Source organism: Gopherus evgoodei, chromosome 3 (assembly GCF_007399415.2).
Source record: "Gopherus evgoodei ecotype Sinaloan lineage chromosome 3, rGopEvg1_v1.p, whole genome shotgun sequence".
NCBI classification, from domain to species: Eukaryota; Metazoa; Chordata; order Testudines; family Testudinidae; genus Gopherus; species Gopherus evgoodei.
The window spans coordinates 158,714,415-158,732,413 of record NC_044324.1 but is presented as its reverse complement, the minus strand read 5'-3'; the positions used below and the strand labels follow the sequence as shown (position 1 = coordinate 158,732,413).

The 17,999-nt window shown below is 43.5% G+C and overlaps 1 protein-coding gene across 2 annotated transcripts in view; it reads right to left on the bottom strand.

The window, feature by feature from the left end:
• Positions 1–17,999, bottom strand: part of TTC27 (tetratricopeptide repeat domain 27) — a 196,778-nt gene that overhangs the window by 42,238 nt on the left and 136,541 nt on the right. For both annotated transcript variants that reach the window (XM_030557129.1, XM_030557130.1), the window contains exons 11-13: positions 17,141–17,236; positions 13,333–13,455; positions 2,594–2,821 (exon numbers count right to left, since the gene is read on the bottom strand). In XM_030557129.1, coding sequence (XP_030412989.1) covers positions 2,594–2,821; positions 13,333–13,455; positions 17,141–17,236 — 447 coding nt within the window. The remainder of the gene's footprint in view (positions 1–2,593; positions 2,822–13,332; positions 13,456–17,140; positions 17,237–17,999) is intronic.

Sequence of the window (17,999 nt, the reverse complement as noted above, 5' to 3'; positions counted from 1 at the left end):
TTTTATCATTACAGTATTATATTACATTATGAAAACGGCAACACTCTTCCAAGATCTCACTTTTGTAGCTTGTATCCCTTTGATTAAGCTTGTTATAAGACAAGGCTCCTATGTTTCATCAAGGAGTATCAGATGTGAAACAGCATGAAGATATTTAAGAAGCTAATTCAATGAGTTCTTCCTACACAACATTCAGGTCTTGAGCAGTCCAGGCAAACGACGCACGTTACACAAAGCTTAAACTTGTTCTTCATAATAATTTAAAAAACAATACCAGCAGCCTATTTAATTTTAAAAACAGCAAAAAAAAAATCCACCTCCCTTTCAATTTCTTATAAGGCGTCTTGAAGTTTAAATCTTCTGAGTGTGACAGATATGCTTGCTTTGATCTGCATAGCTCTTGGAAGTCCCTGGAGCTCTGAGCTGCTGGCCCTGTGATGCCTGGGATCCCTAGGGACAGCTCTGTCTGCCATTAGAGATTTTTTTCCCCCCAAGAACCCCCTGTAACATTTTGTGAACCCCAGTTTGGGAACCACTGCACTAATACATTCCTTTCTTTTTATTTTCACTTAACTTTTTCAGAAAATAAGGTGAACACTCAATCAGAAACCTAGTTTGGCATAAACAGTTAAGTGCTTTGTTTACTACAGATTGCTAATTAGCTTGTGGATAAAATAATCAGGGTCTATTAATCTTTTTCTTCAAGGTTCTCAATCAACTCTTTGGAATGTTGCACCTTTCTCTGTGCTTTCCTTTATTGTGCTAGCAACATTTTCAAAGTCATTTTTTTTATTTCCTACATGCTCGATGTACCTCAAATTTCTAATTTTCAAAAACCTTCTAATGCAGCTCTACTATGTTTCTCTCCTGCCTCAGTTAACAGCCTCATCATCATCTCAATTTATGAAAGTTCTTGCCAACTCACAGAGATGGCTCAAGTCAGTCACACATACAGACACTGGCTCTGGAGTGTTTTCCTCTTCCTCGCTTTCACCCCTGAGTGATGAAGTCCACCCCCCACCTCCTTTTTTTTTTTCAAACTCAGATGTGGTATTATCTCCACGGCTCTTCTTGCATGGCATTCCCCTTAGGTGAATTCTGTCTATCCACATGACCAAATTTCTCCCAAATGTACCCTTTTCCCAACCTCTCTCTCTCATGTTCTTTGGCATCTTCTTTTAAAGCTTTTGGTTACACGATGACAGAGGTACCAGAAATCATAATCTGAAAAATTTAAAGGATAAGGCTACTTTACTGCTTGTACCCGTTAGTACCCTCTTTTCTCCAACTGCAGGATCCCCTTATTCTCACAGCAAATCAAGGCCTTTTTCATGGTGCTCACTCTTCCCTTATTCCTTGTGGTTGGCTTTGTGAGAAGATCCCAAACTTACTTCAATCTCCTTGAACCAAGAGATGGATCTTTTTTGCTTTCCCAGACCTTTTCAGCTTATTTGTTTGGTTTGCAGATCTCTTCATAAAGGACCAGAATGGGGTTAGCTACTGCACAGAGGGAGGCATAGGCCATAAGACTCCATTCTTGGCTTGTGCTGTTCATGCAAGCCTATTCATAGCCAAAAATCCTCAAACTCATCCAAGAGGAAAAACTTTGTTGGTCAAGAATCACTACCCAGCCAAGGGATGTGCAGAAGAAATGAGTCCAAGGAAGGTCTTATGGGGTGTGAGCAGTGGGTGTGTTCCCCAGGTTTGTTAAGGAGCTCTAGGAGTCATCTATGAAGCACTGTACCTGCTGGGAAGTGGTAGCTCTAATCCATTCCCAATACAAGGCATTAGCTGTAAGACACAATTCAGCCCTAAACTGAAACATCAACATAAATGTTTCTAAATCTGAACGGATTCAGCAGCACCCATAAGCCTGTCACTATCCAAAACAGTTGTACACTGCAGCAGAAGCTGTTTTCTCAGTAGGTAAACACTTCCGGGTCCCTAGTCAATACTGAGACTTAATTAATTATTACACAAATTCATTAATACACAACAACTCATTAGTGTATCAGCTGCATTTTTAGTGCAATTAGCCAGGATCTTCCAGAGAGGTTTGTGTCATCAGCTCTGCTGTGTAATCCCATCAATCCATAATGGTATAAAGACAACTCCAGTTTCTAGATTTTCCCTTGATTTAGTTCCTACCACTCTCTTTCACAGGATTTTCTACTGAAAAATCTATATGGTCTATTTTCTTTAACTAGGATACAAGACAGTCAATGAAATTTATAAATATATTAGTGTTTAAAAATCTTTTGCCAGCGGAAAAGGAGGGAGTGTCTTGTCATTTTGGGGACAGTCGGAATGCAACAAGCCAAGTCGCAATTTTGGCAGAAAGCCTGCATAGGAAAGCTTGTACATGTCCATTCCCTTATTATGCTGCTTCTAGACAGAGCTCTTAGTCTCTCATCTTAAAGATCATCAATATTTACCACATTAATAAATTAATAAAGTTAAGACTGATACTCTGACCATTTGTGAACACAGTTAACCTGTTTTTAAATTTTGAAAAACATTAAACATTAAAAACACAACAATTAAAAAGTAAACATCCTAACTTTAAAAACCATATTTGTTTTTCTTTCCCAACCTGCATGGGGTTAATCTTCACCGAACGTTCGAAGCACTCCACGCATTCTCTGAACTCTTTGTTGCGAAGATAGAGGAGGCCTTTGGAGCGCTGGGCCCGGGCACTGCGATGCTTAGATAACTCCCAAGCCTTGTCATAGTATTGGTGATCTTTAAGAACATCGCCAAGCAAGCAATATAATCCTGGTGTTTCCTTTTTTTCTAGCTCTTGCCTCAAGACTTCTTCCGCCTATTATAAAAACAAAAAGGAAATGAGACTGCAGGGAGGCGGTGTGGTTCCCTGGTACCCCAGAGAGGGACAAGCTCCACCAAACACCAGGGTGGGCGGAGCCAGAGCACTCCAAGCCCACCCCCCAGAGGGTCAGAGGCTGGACAGGAAGTATAAGAGCTCAATCCCAGAGCTCACTCAGGAGGCAGCTGCTGGAGAGGCCAGACACCTCCGGCCCAGCTCCCACCAGAGAGACTCCAGCAACCAGCAGCAGACCTGGATACTGGCCTGACTGGCCGCCACTTGACACAGACCTATGTGTCAGAGAGTAACTGAGCCTACTTCTCGCCAGCTACCCCGAAGAGTCGCTGACCCTACCCTGAGGATCCAGTGGTGATCGACCCCCCTGAGGACACCACCTTGACCCAGATACCTCCAGAGGGAGAGTTGGGAAGTAGCCTGGGGGCAGCCAACCCGAATCTGGCTGCAGCACAGCTGGAACTCATGTCAGCGAGTTGCGGCCAAGATCCCCACAGACACAGCAGTGGGCCTTTGGCCACTGCTAGGGCAATTGGGTTGGGACGCAGTGGAGTGGGAAGGCCTATGTCCCCCACTCCCCGCCACCCAATGCATGGGTGGCAGTCTCCCCCTTTCCCAGGCTGCTTGGAGCCTGGGTGTGCTATTTACCTGTGTTTGCTAAGCCCCTGCCTGAGGGCCTGAGCCTTGGACTCTTTACTCCCCAGCCCTGACCCAGGGCCTGGGCTAGTTATCTGTTAATTGTTATCTGTGTGTGCTCAGCCCCCTGCTGGATGGCGTGAGCCAGGACTCCTGTGGCCTGATTCCCCAAGGGGCTGGGCCAGGACCAAGGGAGAAGGTGTGGGTCCTCACCGCCCCAGAGAGGGACAAACCCCAACAAACCCTCTCTACAGAGCCCCTTAATAGGAGAATCCATGGTCAATCTAACCATATACTACCATTGTCACTCAGATTTTACACCGTAGCAGTTTTTTACATAATCTAAGAAAAGTCAAGAAATCTGAAAAACAAAACAGTATCTTGAACAAAGTCTGTGTCAGAGATAACTCTGTGAAAAAAATGCTCCATAAGTTTTTACATCTTGTAAAGCCCAAAGACTAACATTTAAGTGCTGCTGTTAAAATTCTGTTCATGTCTACATGAACCTTAAGGCATAATTTACTTATGTTAAATCCTAAAGCCATATTCATTTTCATTGCAACTCTAGTGTGGTAAAATTAAGTCATTTCAGAGATGAAATTTTTTCAAACTGTTTTTCAAAGAAGTCAAAGAACTCTTACATTTTCAGGCAGAGGACTATTTGGAGATAAAGCACAGGATGACTACGTGAAAAGGAGAATTCTTCCCCAGTAAAATTTTGAAATATGGTACAACCTGGGAGCACCTCAGTTCAAAATGGGATTAACCTTTACTTCTTTGTACTGAGAAAAGAGTCACTATGTTAAAGCTGCAAATAGCTGTTTCCCATTTCATGCCTCAACTGTATCTTTTGCCCAATGAGCAAATACCAACCCTAGAAATCCAGTCTGTATCTCCTACATGGTAGTGCACTGCCACTACTATTAGGCTACTGACAGACCCTGCCTGCTTTTATTCTTCATTTGAATCACCTCATTAAGTATACTCAATGTTTATTCCGTTTTCTGATCTCTAATTTGTCCCCTCTGGAGGCAATGCTTCCAACATGTTTTATGTTACCTCTCTCTTCACTCCCTCTTCGCTGCGACTGCTACTGTTCTACAAAACATACAAATAAAAGCTATATTTTGGTCTAAATGTAGGAAATAAAAATATGCTCTGAAATAAGTAAGCATTTAAAAAGCAAGCTTCAGAGGTTTTGCAGACTTTTGGAAGAGAGGATACACGCTGGAGTTCCCACAAGACCTTTTAAAATTGAGCTGCCTACAATACCCTTTATAACTCTGCCTTACTCTCCTCAGTGCCAGGTTCCACTCTCTCTCTAACTTCAAAGTTTCAAAAAGATACTTTCCTCTCCTTAGTCTCACCAATAAATAAATAAATATCCCCCCTCCCAAATGTAACCTCAACACATAACATACACAGATATTAGCAGCATCATACAGAATTCAACTCAGTGTATGCTCTCTATTTGAAAGGATCAGTTTGAACCACGAGATTACAGCTAAATCCAACAAATCCTGCCACAGAGCCAAGTTTGAACAGTTTATTATTAATCACACCCCCCCCTGCAGTGTGCCACTCCATCTACCTAAGGCAACTGCACTGTTGATCTTCATGTAGGAATGATTCTTCTCTCTCCTGTTCTAATGAAAACTATTTTCCTTCCTCATATTTGCATAATCCCTAGGGAATTCAGTCAGAAAAAAAGGCTGATGTGTGTGCAGTCTTCTACTGCCCCTTCCTGAATCTTGGGCATTCAGGTTAATTTTGGACTATTGATAAAGTTCAAAGAGCCCATTCAGAAATCTTCAGAAAGAAAGAGCCCTTTCAAGGGTTTCACTTTGTTGCGAATTTTTTCGTCTCTAATATATTAACAAGATATTCTCGCTGTCATCTATAGTAAGTGAAGATTTAGATGAAACATAACAGTTCGCAAATATTGCAAGGGCATAAACATCAAGAAGGGAGGGGAATTGTTTAGGGTTGTATAGGAACATAATTGGAAAATATGGTACCAAATTAAGAAGCAGAAAATTGTAGGCTGAGTCTCAGGAAAAATTGCTAACCAGTAAGAGTTCTTAAGCAGTGGAACAGTTTTCTAAATGAAGCTGTGAAGTCTCTATTACTTGAGACATTTATTATTAGACTGGGAAAAGGATGAGAAAAACGTACCTTCACAAAGAACCCTGAACTGACAGAGGGAAGGACTAGATAAACAATGTTTCCTCCCACCTCTAATTTCTATGACTAGGGTGACCAGGTGTCCTGATTTTATAGGGAGAATCCCGATTTTATTTTATTTTTTTCTTATATAGGCACCTATCACCCCCCACCCCCGTCCCAATTTTTCACACTTGCCCTCTGGTCATCCTATCTATGACTATGATTAAATGAATAAATATTGACAGCTGATCTCAAAGATTAATGGTTCTAGAACAGAGAGAACCACACAGTTAAAATAGTTGCAGTCATAGCAGGCAGCATCTGAAAGTACAGGCTTTTTTTTTTTTTTTTTTTTTAAAACAAGACTGAAATTCTGCTGTGAACAGCAGCTATGAGGTGAAAAAGGCCTTGCATGCTGCTCCTTTACCTCATCCTGTGTACGTCACTCCCAAACCCAGGTCTCTGTATGGTCTTGCCTAGTACTGTTATAGACTACACGAACAGCCCAGCCATTCACTGATTACATTTTACATGTAAGTGCGCAAAACCAGTATGTTTTGGCCTGAATTTGCAGGGATTCATTGCCAACTTAAATATTCCAGCTTGGAGATAAAACAGAATAATTAAATATACTTAAATATACTTTGGCTGTTCACCTCCCATATATATTATGCAGTTGGATTTTCATCTTCTCTTTGTTCCTCTAATCTTCACAGAACTAATGCAAATGATTCTTATCACAAAGTCACAAATTTATCTGGATTTAAAAAAATGATTAGTCTGTTTGCTCATACAAATCTGGATAATGCTTTAAATCAAGATTTCCCATTATGCTGTGCATTTTTGTTAAGAGCAAAAACTGGTATCCTGCTCTTTGATGGGAATTCTGGTTCTGTGGAAGGAAAAATATTGGAAGCAAAATCCTTCATGTGGATCTGAGTGGTGATTTTCTCTTGGTAAGACCATAATTTAGATAAATGAAGTGTAATCACTATGTGAGAGATTCATTTCATAATTCTTAATCATTAACTAAAATTTTAAAAACTTGAAATGTTACATAATTAGCAATGCAATCTAAATAAAATGAACTTTTGAAAAATATATTTTGAGCATGTCCCCAAGCCATAGAACAAGCTATTTTTCTTAATCTTCACAAAACTTCTTAAATTTAACTTTAGAAAAAGGTGAAATTTAACGTGGTAAATAAAAGCTAAACTTACAGTTTAATAAATATTGCTGATTTAAACAAGATTTGGTTACAATTAAATGGTTTGGACAGGAGTGCCCAAGCTGAACTGGAATGAAAGCAAGAGCTCAGTTCACTAGACACTTATTTAAAACACGAAGTAAGATATAAGAGCATGCACATGATGTGTTGGGATACAGCAACGAAAACAGAGTATTAAGCATGCAGAGAGAGAACAACAAAGAATGTGCTGGTAGCTAGAAATGCACAAGTGGGATAATTCCTTTTTGATCCTCATTGCAGACTCCCATGTACCAAGCTTAACACTGCCCCAGAAATAGGCTTCTCAGCCTCAAAAATGTCCATCAGTGTGTCTACTCATCTGCTCTTTCCCTTTTATAGATCCTATTTTCTTTCCATTCATGAGTCTCCGTCACTCACTCATTATACTACAGTCTTAAATGCTGTATATTTTTGTGCTTTGGACTATCTAATTTTAAATATATCCTAAAATGAAATTTTCATCATTTCCCTTGGGCGAGTGACCATATTTCCCTATGTTGAATACAGGACACCTGGCAAAATTGCTCATATTCAAGCAAGTTCACCGGCAAGTTCAACTATGCAGTACAAATGTCCAAATTAACATCAAGTTGACTGAGCTCGTTAAAAAGAAATACTGCGTAGTTGGATTCTTTTTATTTACCTTCTTATCTTTAAGACTTTAGGGTTCATGAGGGTTCACCCCGTACACGGTATGTGTGTGTATGTGCGCGTGTGTGTGTGTGTGACCGACCCTCCCCTTCCAGCACTCTCCGCCCTCCATGCCTAGCTGGGCCCCCAGGACGGATCCGCCTCTCCTGGTACCTGGTGTAGTGTCTTCCTGAGGAAACACATGGGGGGTGGGCACAGGATCACATCCCCCCCCTCCCAATTTCTGCCAGGGTTCACACCAGAACATGGCCAGTAGCAGCCTTTCGGCACTGTGAGGGAGGGAGGGGCCGGGAGGGGCTGTTTCCAGCTGTGCGGGGAGGGGGGAGGAACGACCTGGCCTGTGTTTTTGCAGAGCTCATCTCTCCTTCTCCACCCCACCCCACCCCTTTCACCCTCCAGTGGCTGGAAGTAGCTTGCCCCTTCCTGCCCACACAGTGTTGAAAGGCAGCTAATACTTCCAGACTGCTGATGGCCACTGACATAACCCAGCCACCTCCTGTCCTCTGGCTACAGTGCGGGCAAGAAGAGGTTAAGCCGTAAAGATGCATTGTGCACCAAGGCCCAGGGAACCTGACTGTAGGGGCTTCAGTGAACCTAGCCAGAAAGGTGCCTCAACAGCAGAGGGTGCCTAGGTAACAGAGCAGAGAAGGGTGGGTGAAGAGGTTGCTAAGCCGCTGCCCGGGGAGCTGCTGTGGAGCCTTCAGGGTCAGGACACGAACAGGCTGGCAATCGCTTCCCCCTCGCCACTCCACGCTTACCTGAGGGGTGGAGAGGCCAGCACTGTGTGGGGCTTTGGTATATGCAGGGCTTGTCTCCTCCTGGCCAATGCACGGGCCAGAGGGTCTTGAGTCTTCCTCGGGCACCGGCCCAGCCAGAGGCAGTAGGGGAAGGCAGGAGCTTGCTGGCCAGGCTGTTGATGAGCTGAGTGTTCGGACCAGAGGGGCTGGTGCTCCGCACAGTGCTGAGAGCAGGATATGCCCTGTCCAAGGGGATATGGAGGAGAAGCAGTGGGGCTGGGGGCGGGGGTCAAGGGGCAAAGCAGGGAGAGGACGACGAGAGGGGGGAACATGTAATGGGCCAATGGGGTGGGCAGCAGAGGCAACGCAGAACTGGGTGCTGTCTCACTAACCACTATGGAACACAGCCAGTGCTGACTAGAAACGGGATTGGGGTGAGGCTCTGCTGGTCGACAGCCAGTACGCAGAGGGGGTTGTGCTGATGGACCAGCAGGGGGAGTGGCTGGCCCGGTGGGCTGCAGCTTTGCCCTGCCACCAGCCTTGCACAACCACCCCCATTGTCAGCCACTGGATCCTCCTACTCTCCATTGGTGGGCAGGCAGCTGGCAAGCAGGGATCCGGCCAGCAGCAGAACCCACCAGTACTGATTCAGGGGAGGAGAGAAACAGGACAGAGGGGGAGGAGGGGGACACAAAATAGAGGATAATTTGCCCATTTTTAAGAAAAAGTTGGGACACGTAGGAGGGCTTAAATATGGGACTGTTCTTTTAAAAATGGGACTGTATTTGACAGTCTACTAGAGCAGTAGTATGACAGAATGGGTTGAGCATGAGGGTGGGAGAGAGAAACTCCCAAATTCTAATTCCTGCTTTGGAACTTACTCATTGAATAGTCTGTCTCAATTTTCTCATATACATATAGGGAATACTTACTTAGAAGCCTAGAATATCAGGGTTGGAAGGGACCTCAGGAGGTCATCTAGTCTAACCCCCTGCTCAAAGCAGGACCAATCCCCAGATTTTTACCCTAGTTCCCCAAATGGCCCCCTCAAGAATTGAACTCACAACCTTGGGTTTAGCAGGCCAATGCTCAAACCACTGAGCTATCCCTCCCCCCTTATCGCACAAGCCTGTTGTAAATTTAATGGTAGTAGTTACATTTTCAAAGCATCATGTAAAGTATTAATTTATTAATTTATATACTAGGTTTGATCTTGCTTTGAGGAAGCTTTTCCTGATATTCCATCTAAATTGTCCTGTCTTTCCCCTTCCCATGTTCCTGTGCTCCACAGCACCTCATGATACTCCTTTTCTGCCACAAATTGCACAGGCAGTGTTGTAGGCATGTTGGTCCCAGCTTACACTAGGACACAGCTCTTCCTATTGCTGTTCCCGTGCATGAAGTAACATTTGTAATGTTTTGTGGTTTTGCATTCACAGACTTCTCCTGTGGTGACAAGGATGATCACTGACATATGGATTGCTGCCTTTGCAGCTGCAAAGCTGGGCTCTGTTCTTGGCTTTTCCCACCTGAGGAAGAAGGGGAAGCAGCGTTTTAGGGCTCCTGCACATGAGGGAGTCCCCACCCCATTCCAGGAACTTTTCATATTCTAATATCCTTAACACCTCTGCTTCCTCCCTCTCATCACATTCCTGCTCTCTCCCTAACACGGAAAATGGGCAGGGGGGCCAACCCCTATGCAGGCTCCCCACAACTCTGTCCCCAAATACCTCAGTCCTAGGGGGAGCAATTCCCCTCCTCCAAAGCAGTGTCCATCTCACAAGCATCTACTGGCTTGTTACACTGGCACTTGTCAATGTGGAAATTCACAGGTAAATCAAAGGCTAGGGAAGGTGGGTGAGGAGCTGGGCAGGCACCTTACCCCCAAATTAGGGTAAGGAACAATTTCCCACCAAGCCTCCTTGATGACAGAAGGAAGAGTGTCTTGTCCTGAAGATGTCTTAAGAACCAAGCTAGCAGCCCACTCTTCTGATGTCTTACCTGACCCTAATGAACCACAGTGCGTTCAATGGCTGGAACTAATGCAGGAGAAGCTGAGGAGGGAACTCTGCTCCTAACAACTCTTCATTTACCCCTTTGACACAGACCAAGCAGCATGGAGGAGGCAAAGCAGATATGAAGTAATGGGTGTAGGTCTACTAGCCAGCTGGCAAAACATGCAGTTCTCTGGCTAAGGGGAGAGGAAGGGGAAGAGTGGGCGCAGGGCAGGCGCTGGAGGGTAGGGGGATATTTTTAAACCAGATGCCTTATTCGAGGTTCCAAGGTCAAGGGACCATCTTAGCTTCTATAGCCATGGCCCCCTCCCCCACATTTTTGCTCCCAGTAACATTACCACTTGGTACAAATGCTTCTCTTTAGTTTTCAGTAATACTGACAGGCTCAGGCCCCTGTCCTCAGCCTACTTTTTTCACCACATCCATGAAGACTGGCATGTGCTCTTCAATAGGTCTAATGGAGGAATGCAACAAGTAAAAAAATTGGAATGACAACATCAGTAACTATCAACACACTGTGTGTTCACATCTTAAACTGCTCTCTTTGTGTAAGTGTCCAGTTTTGCGCCTTGCTTGGAACAGTGTTGCTCTTTTTCTGGCTCACTTTATGTATGATACCAGATTCCACTAATTATATTCATATTACTAAATAAACAAGTAGAATCATATCCAATAATCATAAAAAACACAACAACAACCAGAAAACAGTTTAGTAAACTTTAGTAACCTCTTGTTTTTAGCAATTTTTATGCTGCTATATGCACTCCCTCAGTTATCATTTAGGCTTTTCTCAAGCATATTAGATCTAATACATGAATCTAATATGTGCTGCAATATTTGTTGTGGCACTACTTTACTTATTCACTTCTGTATCTGCATTGTTGATGTTTGTAACTTTTTTGTCAACCAAGTATTCAAAAGTAGAAATAAGGAGCATGATGTGACTCTAGTGCTTAGTATTCCCCCTTAATATTCTCTAAAGTTTGACCATTTTGTAAGTTTTTTCAGCTTTTCACTACTCTTGTTTTACAATAGCAATCTTGAAAATCAGGTACAAAGCCTTGTCTAACACAGCTTGCTCTGAGGCTGTTCCGTCCACTGACAATATTTTGCACTACCAGATTCTCATACATTTCCACAAGTCTAGTTACGGTGTGATTTTAACAGGAATATTTCACATTAATAAAGCTCTCTTGATAATGAGCATAAATGTACTCACTCCTTGTCTTACAGTTAAATGTTTGTATTTTTTGTCGTTTTGCTCCAGATCTAACCTTGTTTTCAGTACTCTTGCTACTTAGCACTTATATAGCATTTTATATTTTCAAAGTGCTTTACAAACATCAATTTTGAAAGCAGTTTCCTGTGTCAGATACTCTGTCTGAATGCCATTTTCATAACTCCCTACGGGCAGTTGGTGAATTTAACTAGAACAGAATGTGTTTCCAGGAAATGGGAAATATTGACCTTTATTTCTCTACTGTATTGAAAGAGTCCTCATAGTAGCACAGTATCCCCAAGGCATGCATAATGTGACATGGCAGTTGGCAGTGAAACACAGATCTGTCAGTTTATAATTACCAAGATCTACATATTGGCCTAGTATAATTGGAAAAAGTTACATAAGGCATTATAAGAAATTCTAGGTTATTTGTTTTAATTGACAAGTTACAATTCTGTATAAAAAGGCTTACAACTGCCTCTGCAACCTTAACTCAATGTAAGCCCAATCTTTCCATGTACCAGCAGGGGTTGGCAACCTTTGAGAAGTGGTGTGCCAAGTCTTCATTTATTTACTGTAATTTAAGGTTTCGGGTGCTAGTAATACATTTTACATTTACAGGCGCTGGCAGACGGAACCCCAGACTGGCAGCAGGCAACATATCCAGTAAGCATTTTCTTTAATTCCTTCCATCAGTGCTTTAGCACTCGTTCATTTTCACTGGCGTGAGCAACGCATAGAGCTAGTACAGACTAGTCACCAGCAGCTTTATACTACTGTGTCATCAGCATATTCCTTGATGAACTTGCTAGAGTGTGAGTGTGAGTGAGAGAGAGAGAGAGAGAGGGGAAATGTGGTCCTGTCTATGGACAATGACAGCAGTAAATGTCAACTGGCTAGCCTGCACTAGTGCTTCCACTGCTGGCCACAAGTGCTAGGTCAATGGAGAGAAGTTCAGAGAAACTTCAGCAGAGAAACAACCAAGGAGGCAGAGGTAAAGTGGAACTTCCAGTCTTAAAACTGCATTTCCTGATTATTTGTTTTCTTTATCTTAATGATGTTCTAAAACTATACTTTTTTAAAACAAAATGTACAGCATATGTCTGTTTGAGCTACAGTTAAAAGAGAACTAAAGTTAAGTAGGGATTACCTGACTGTGGATTACCTCTTCTCACAGTCAGAATTCTTGTCCTGGCCCTCAGCAACTCCCCATTTTGATTATTTAAACCTCCTCATCTGTAACACTCACATTGTACCCCGCCATACAAAACAATCTTCTCTGTCCATAGCCAGGACCACATCACACACACACACACCACACACACACACACGCACTTCAAACTTCTTGCTCTCTCTCACACACACCCCAAGTTCAAACTTCTTGCTCTCACCTCCAAAGCCACTTCTCACTCACTCAATCCTCTCCCACCGTGTCCCCAACCACAGGTCCTCTCAGTTCTACCAATGATGCTAAACTCATTTGCTGCTTGTTCTCTTTTCCCACCAATATTTTCTTCACACACTTCTCCTTGTGCACGGATGCTGACCGTAGGCTGACCTTTACTACACTCTCCCAGTTCAAATACCTTCTCCAGACTCACTTCTGCCATGACACCGAGAATAAATCAGCCACTGTTTGAACTGCTAAATAGAAAAAAGTTGGGTGATTTGATATCTATTTATATTACTACCTAACACCTCTGTATTTGTATGTGTACACATGTATACAGTGTGTAGCACAACAGGATTTCTAGGTGCTACTGTAATATAAATAACAAAATCCAAGAAACTCAGCTCAGATAATAAGACTCTCTCACCTTCCCATGCTGTCCTGCTCTTTCATAGCAGATTACTACAGCTTCCCACATTTCCAGCTTCTCAAAGATCTGTAGAGCTGAATTTGTGCACCCCAGTTCAAAGAGTAAGTTTGCAAGTTGTCGCTGAAAGTCAAAATAGAAAAAAGTTAGATGCACGTTCATTATCATTTTTAGAAAAGATGTTACAGGTATTTCTGGCCTGAACAGAAAACACACAAAAAATACGAGAAACAGTTCTCCTGAGATTTGTATCCTAACTCTGAAGACTAATGAAGTTGGGATAAAGTTTGGATAAGGTACAACTTCTGGGTGATTAATCCCAATCAAACGTCTAAATTGTTCATCACTGACAAATCATCCTAATAAAAATTCCTCTGTATTGTTTCAAATATAGTTAAAGTAAACTTGTCCACATAATATAACAGTCTCCATAAATAATTTTTTATGTAAAAAAAATTGGAAAAATTGAGAGCTACTTCCAGAAGGCACATCAGTCCAGTTTGAGCAGCCACACAAATCTGACCTAAAGGTAAGACAAAGATTTGAGAGCAGATGCTTTGCAATACAATATTTATTTAACTTTTACAAATGAGTAATTCCATTTTAAACTAATTTATTAAGCCAGGGATGGGCAAATTATGGCCCGGGGCCACATCCAGCCCTTGAGATGTTTTTAATCTGGCCCTCAAGCTCCTGCTGGGGAGCGTGGCCTAGGGCTTGCCCCACTCTGGCACTCCAGCTGGGGAGCAATGTCGAGGGCTTGCCCCGCTCCGCGCGGCTCCTACAAGCAGCAGTATGTCCCCCCTCAAACTCCTACACGTAGGGGCAGCCAGAGGGCTCCGTATGCTGCTCCTGCCCCAACCGCTGCCGCCACAGCTCCCATTGGCCAGGAACCATGGCGCCTGTGGATGGGGCAGTGTGCAGAGCCACCTGGCCGTGCCTCCGTGTAGGAGGTGGAGGGGGAACATGCCGCTGCTTCCGAGAGCTGCTTGAGGTAAGTACCACCCGGAGCCTGCACCCCTGGATTCCCCTATACCCCAATCCCTTGCCCCACCCCTGATCCCCCTCCTGCGCTCCGAACTCCTTGGCCCCAGCCCGGATCACCCTCCTGTATCCTCAGCCCCTCCTGCCCAGACCCACCCCAGAGCCCAGAACCCCAGCCAGGGGCCTCATCCCCTCCCGCACCCCAACCCCCAATTTCGTGAGCATTCATAGCCCGCCATACAACTTCCATATCCAGATGTGGCCCTCGGGCCAAAAAGTTTGCCCACCCCTGTATTAAGCTGCGTTTTCTAGACTTTGATGGTATGGGATGATATGATGGGATAGCCTAATTTTGGCAATTAATTCATCTTTGATTATTAGCAGGTAAATATGCCCAGTGGTCTGTGATGGGATGTTAGATGGGATGGGATCTGAGATACTACAGAGAATTCTTCACTGGTGCTGGCTGGTGAGTCTTGCCCACATCCTCAAAGTTTAACTGATTGCCATATTTGGGGTCGGGAAGGAACGTTCCTCCAGGGAAGATCGGCAGAGGCCCTGGAGGTTTTTCGCCTTCCTCTGCAATGTGGGGCACAGGTCACTTGTTGGAGGATTCTCTGCACCTTGAAGTCTTTAAACCACAATTTGAGGACTTTAATAACTCAGACATAGGTTAGGGGTTTGTAACAGGAGTGGGTGGGTGAGATTCTGTGGCCTGCATTGTGCAAGAGGTCAGACTAGATGATCATAATAGTCCCTTCTGACCTTAAAGGCTATGAGTCTATTCAGGGAAAATATTTAATTCCACATACAGGAAAATTTAAAATTTAATTTACTCTCTGGGTCAAATTTGGTAAAATTTAGAGAGAGGTAATGACTATAGTTAAGACTGCCACACTTTACAAAGTACACTTCTATTTTAGCATTTCTAACATTGACTTAGAAAATTGACTTGGACTGAAAAGTGCCACACTTACTCTGAAAACTGGAAATGAAAATTAGGTTTGATTGTGTTTATTTGAAGTGTTTGTTGAAAGATTATATGTGGAATAATTTGGGGAACACTGGAAGAAATGACCATTGGTTAAGACAGTATGCATAGTTGTCTAGGAAGGAGTATGGCAGAAAGAGATCTAGGGGTCATAGTGGACCACAAGCTTAATATGAGTCAACAGTGTGATACTGTTGCCAAAAAAGCAAATGTGATTCTGGGATGCATTAACAGGTGTGTTGTAAACAAGACACGAGAAGTCATTCTTCCGCTCTACTCTGCGCTGGTTAGGCCTCAACTAGAGTATTGTGTCCAGTTCTGGGCACCGCATTTCAAAAAAGATGTGGAGAAATTGGAGAGGGTCCAGAGAAGAGCAACGAGAATGATTAAAGGTCTTGAGAACATGATCTATGAAGGAAGGCTGAAGGAATTGGGTTTGTTTAGTTTGGAAAAGAGAAGACTGAGAGGGGACATGATAGCAGTTTTCAGGTATCTAAAAGGGTGTCATCAGGAGGAGGGAGAAAACTTGTTCACCTTAGCCTCCAATGAGAGAACAAGAAGCAATAGGCTTAAACTGCAGCAAGGGAGATTTAGGTTGGACACTAGGAAAAAGTTCCTAACTGTCAGGGTAGTTAAACACTGGAATAGATTGCCCAGGGAAGTTGTGGAATCTCCATCTCTGGAGATATTTAAGAGTAGGTTAGATAAATGTCTATTAGGGATGGTCTAGACAGTATTTAGTCCTGCCATGAGGACAGGGGACTGGACTCGATGACCTCTCGAGGTCCCTTCCAGTCCTAGAGTCTATGAGTCTATAGTATCAAAAGAGGAAAAACTCTCATAAAACAGAAACATTTAAAAATAAGTAAAATGCATGATTTAGGGAAACCTTTTGGCCTCAAAGTCTTGAACCTTATTTAAATAGTTTTCAAGTTTAGGGTTAAATATAATAATACCAGATAAGACTATGCACACACAGTCTGAAATTTTTAGAATAGCATGACCTTCCACTTAAAATTAAAATATAGCTGGAAAAAAATGCCCTCTTCATCCTACGAAAAAAGAAGGTGCATGACTAGAAAATAAGAGTGCTTCAGCTTTGGCAGTCCTCTTGTGGGATGAGGTATCAGATTCCACAGGGGAAAAGAGGGATTTCTTAAGAAAATCCATCACATAGTGGAGAAGGGGAGTGGGCCTGGACCAAAGTAAAAGGCCAACATCTAGGAGGCAGAACCTTACTGAGGTATACAAGGACTTCAGGCTTATGTGGAAAATGGAAACAAACAAAATGGAAACACCCACTGACCCAGAGTACTCTGACCATGACCCACCTCCTACAAGACCTAGTCTACCTCATTAATGGGTAGGTGGAGAAACAGGAAGCAGATCCCTAAGAATGGCAACCATCTCTTCTCATTTATGGTATTTTGGTAACCGTAGAACACACTAACTATATTTGCTCCTTCTAATTTTGAAGAATTATTATTCTGTTTTCCATTAAAGCAAAAAAGGAAAAGACCATACAGAAAAGCTGTTTTGCAAGCAAACATCTTGAAGCAAGCAGTCAATTCTGTGTATGACAGAAATGTATATAAAAATGCTGCACATGTTCTAGAATTTGATTTCTTAAAAAACAAAACAAAACACTACATATTCCAATATTGTTAGGTTAATCCAATTTTTTCAACAAGTTTTCCTATTTAGATATGGTAACATGCAGCAGACAGTGGGTTTCTACTGCAGCTTCCAGGACATGGTACTTCACAAAATAGCATGCAATATCAAATATAATTTGATGGTATCTAGAGTAAATGTCATATTGTTAGCTTGTACCTCTATGGCCCAGTGTGGAGGCACCTGACAACTATAGAAAATCTTCAGTCGTTCAGATACCACTGTTTTCTTGTCTTCAAACTGATCTGCAAGTGCCTACAAGTACAAAGCATATTCATTTATTATTTAGATTTATTTAAGTATAAAAAGGTGCCTGAGACTGTAGGTGCCCTTGATATAAGCTATAAGATAGCAGCTATAACAGTATCAGGTATTCAAGTCTAACTTAGCAGTACCGGGTTTACAATGGCGCTAGTGGCACCATGGAGCCTTGCCCATGCTCAGAAGGGGCCCCAGCCTGCTCTGCTTGCACTACCCCCAAGACCCTGCCAGCCCAGCCAAGGGCTCCTCTCTGCCCCCTGGTCCCAGCCACTGGCTCCTATCTGCCCCTTTGCCGGACCCCAGTGCACCTCCAGCTCCGGGCAGTCTTTGCTTCCCACTACCTGCGGGGTCCTGCCTGTCTCCCAGAGCTGAGTCACCTGGGACTGGTGCAGAAGCCTGGCCAGTTCTGGTCAGTTTGGGGACAGGTGGGACAATGTAGGGGGCTTGGCTGGGCCCCTCTAGGCAAGTGGATCCTGAGGGAGTGCAGCCAGGTCAGGCCCTGGCCGGGCTGATCACGCCACTCCTGAGGGACCAGAGTGATTCCCGGCCCCTGGACTAGCCCTGGCTGCACTGCCAGATCAGCCTGGCAAACATAGTCACTTCCCAGCAGGGCCGGTGAGTGCAGATGGGAGGCAGGGCGTGGGGGAGTGGGTTTCTGGGGCACTTGGGGGGGGGGGTGCTGGGCTGTGAGGGGGTGGGGAAGATGTTTGTGTTGGGGCACTAGGGAATGGGGCTTCTGGGCAGTTGTAGTGGGGCT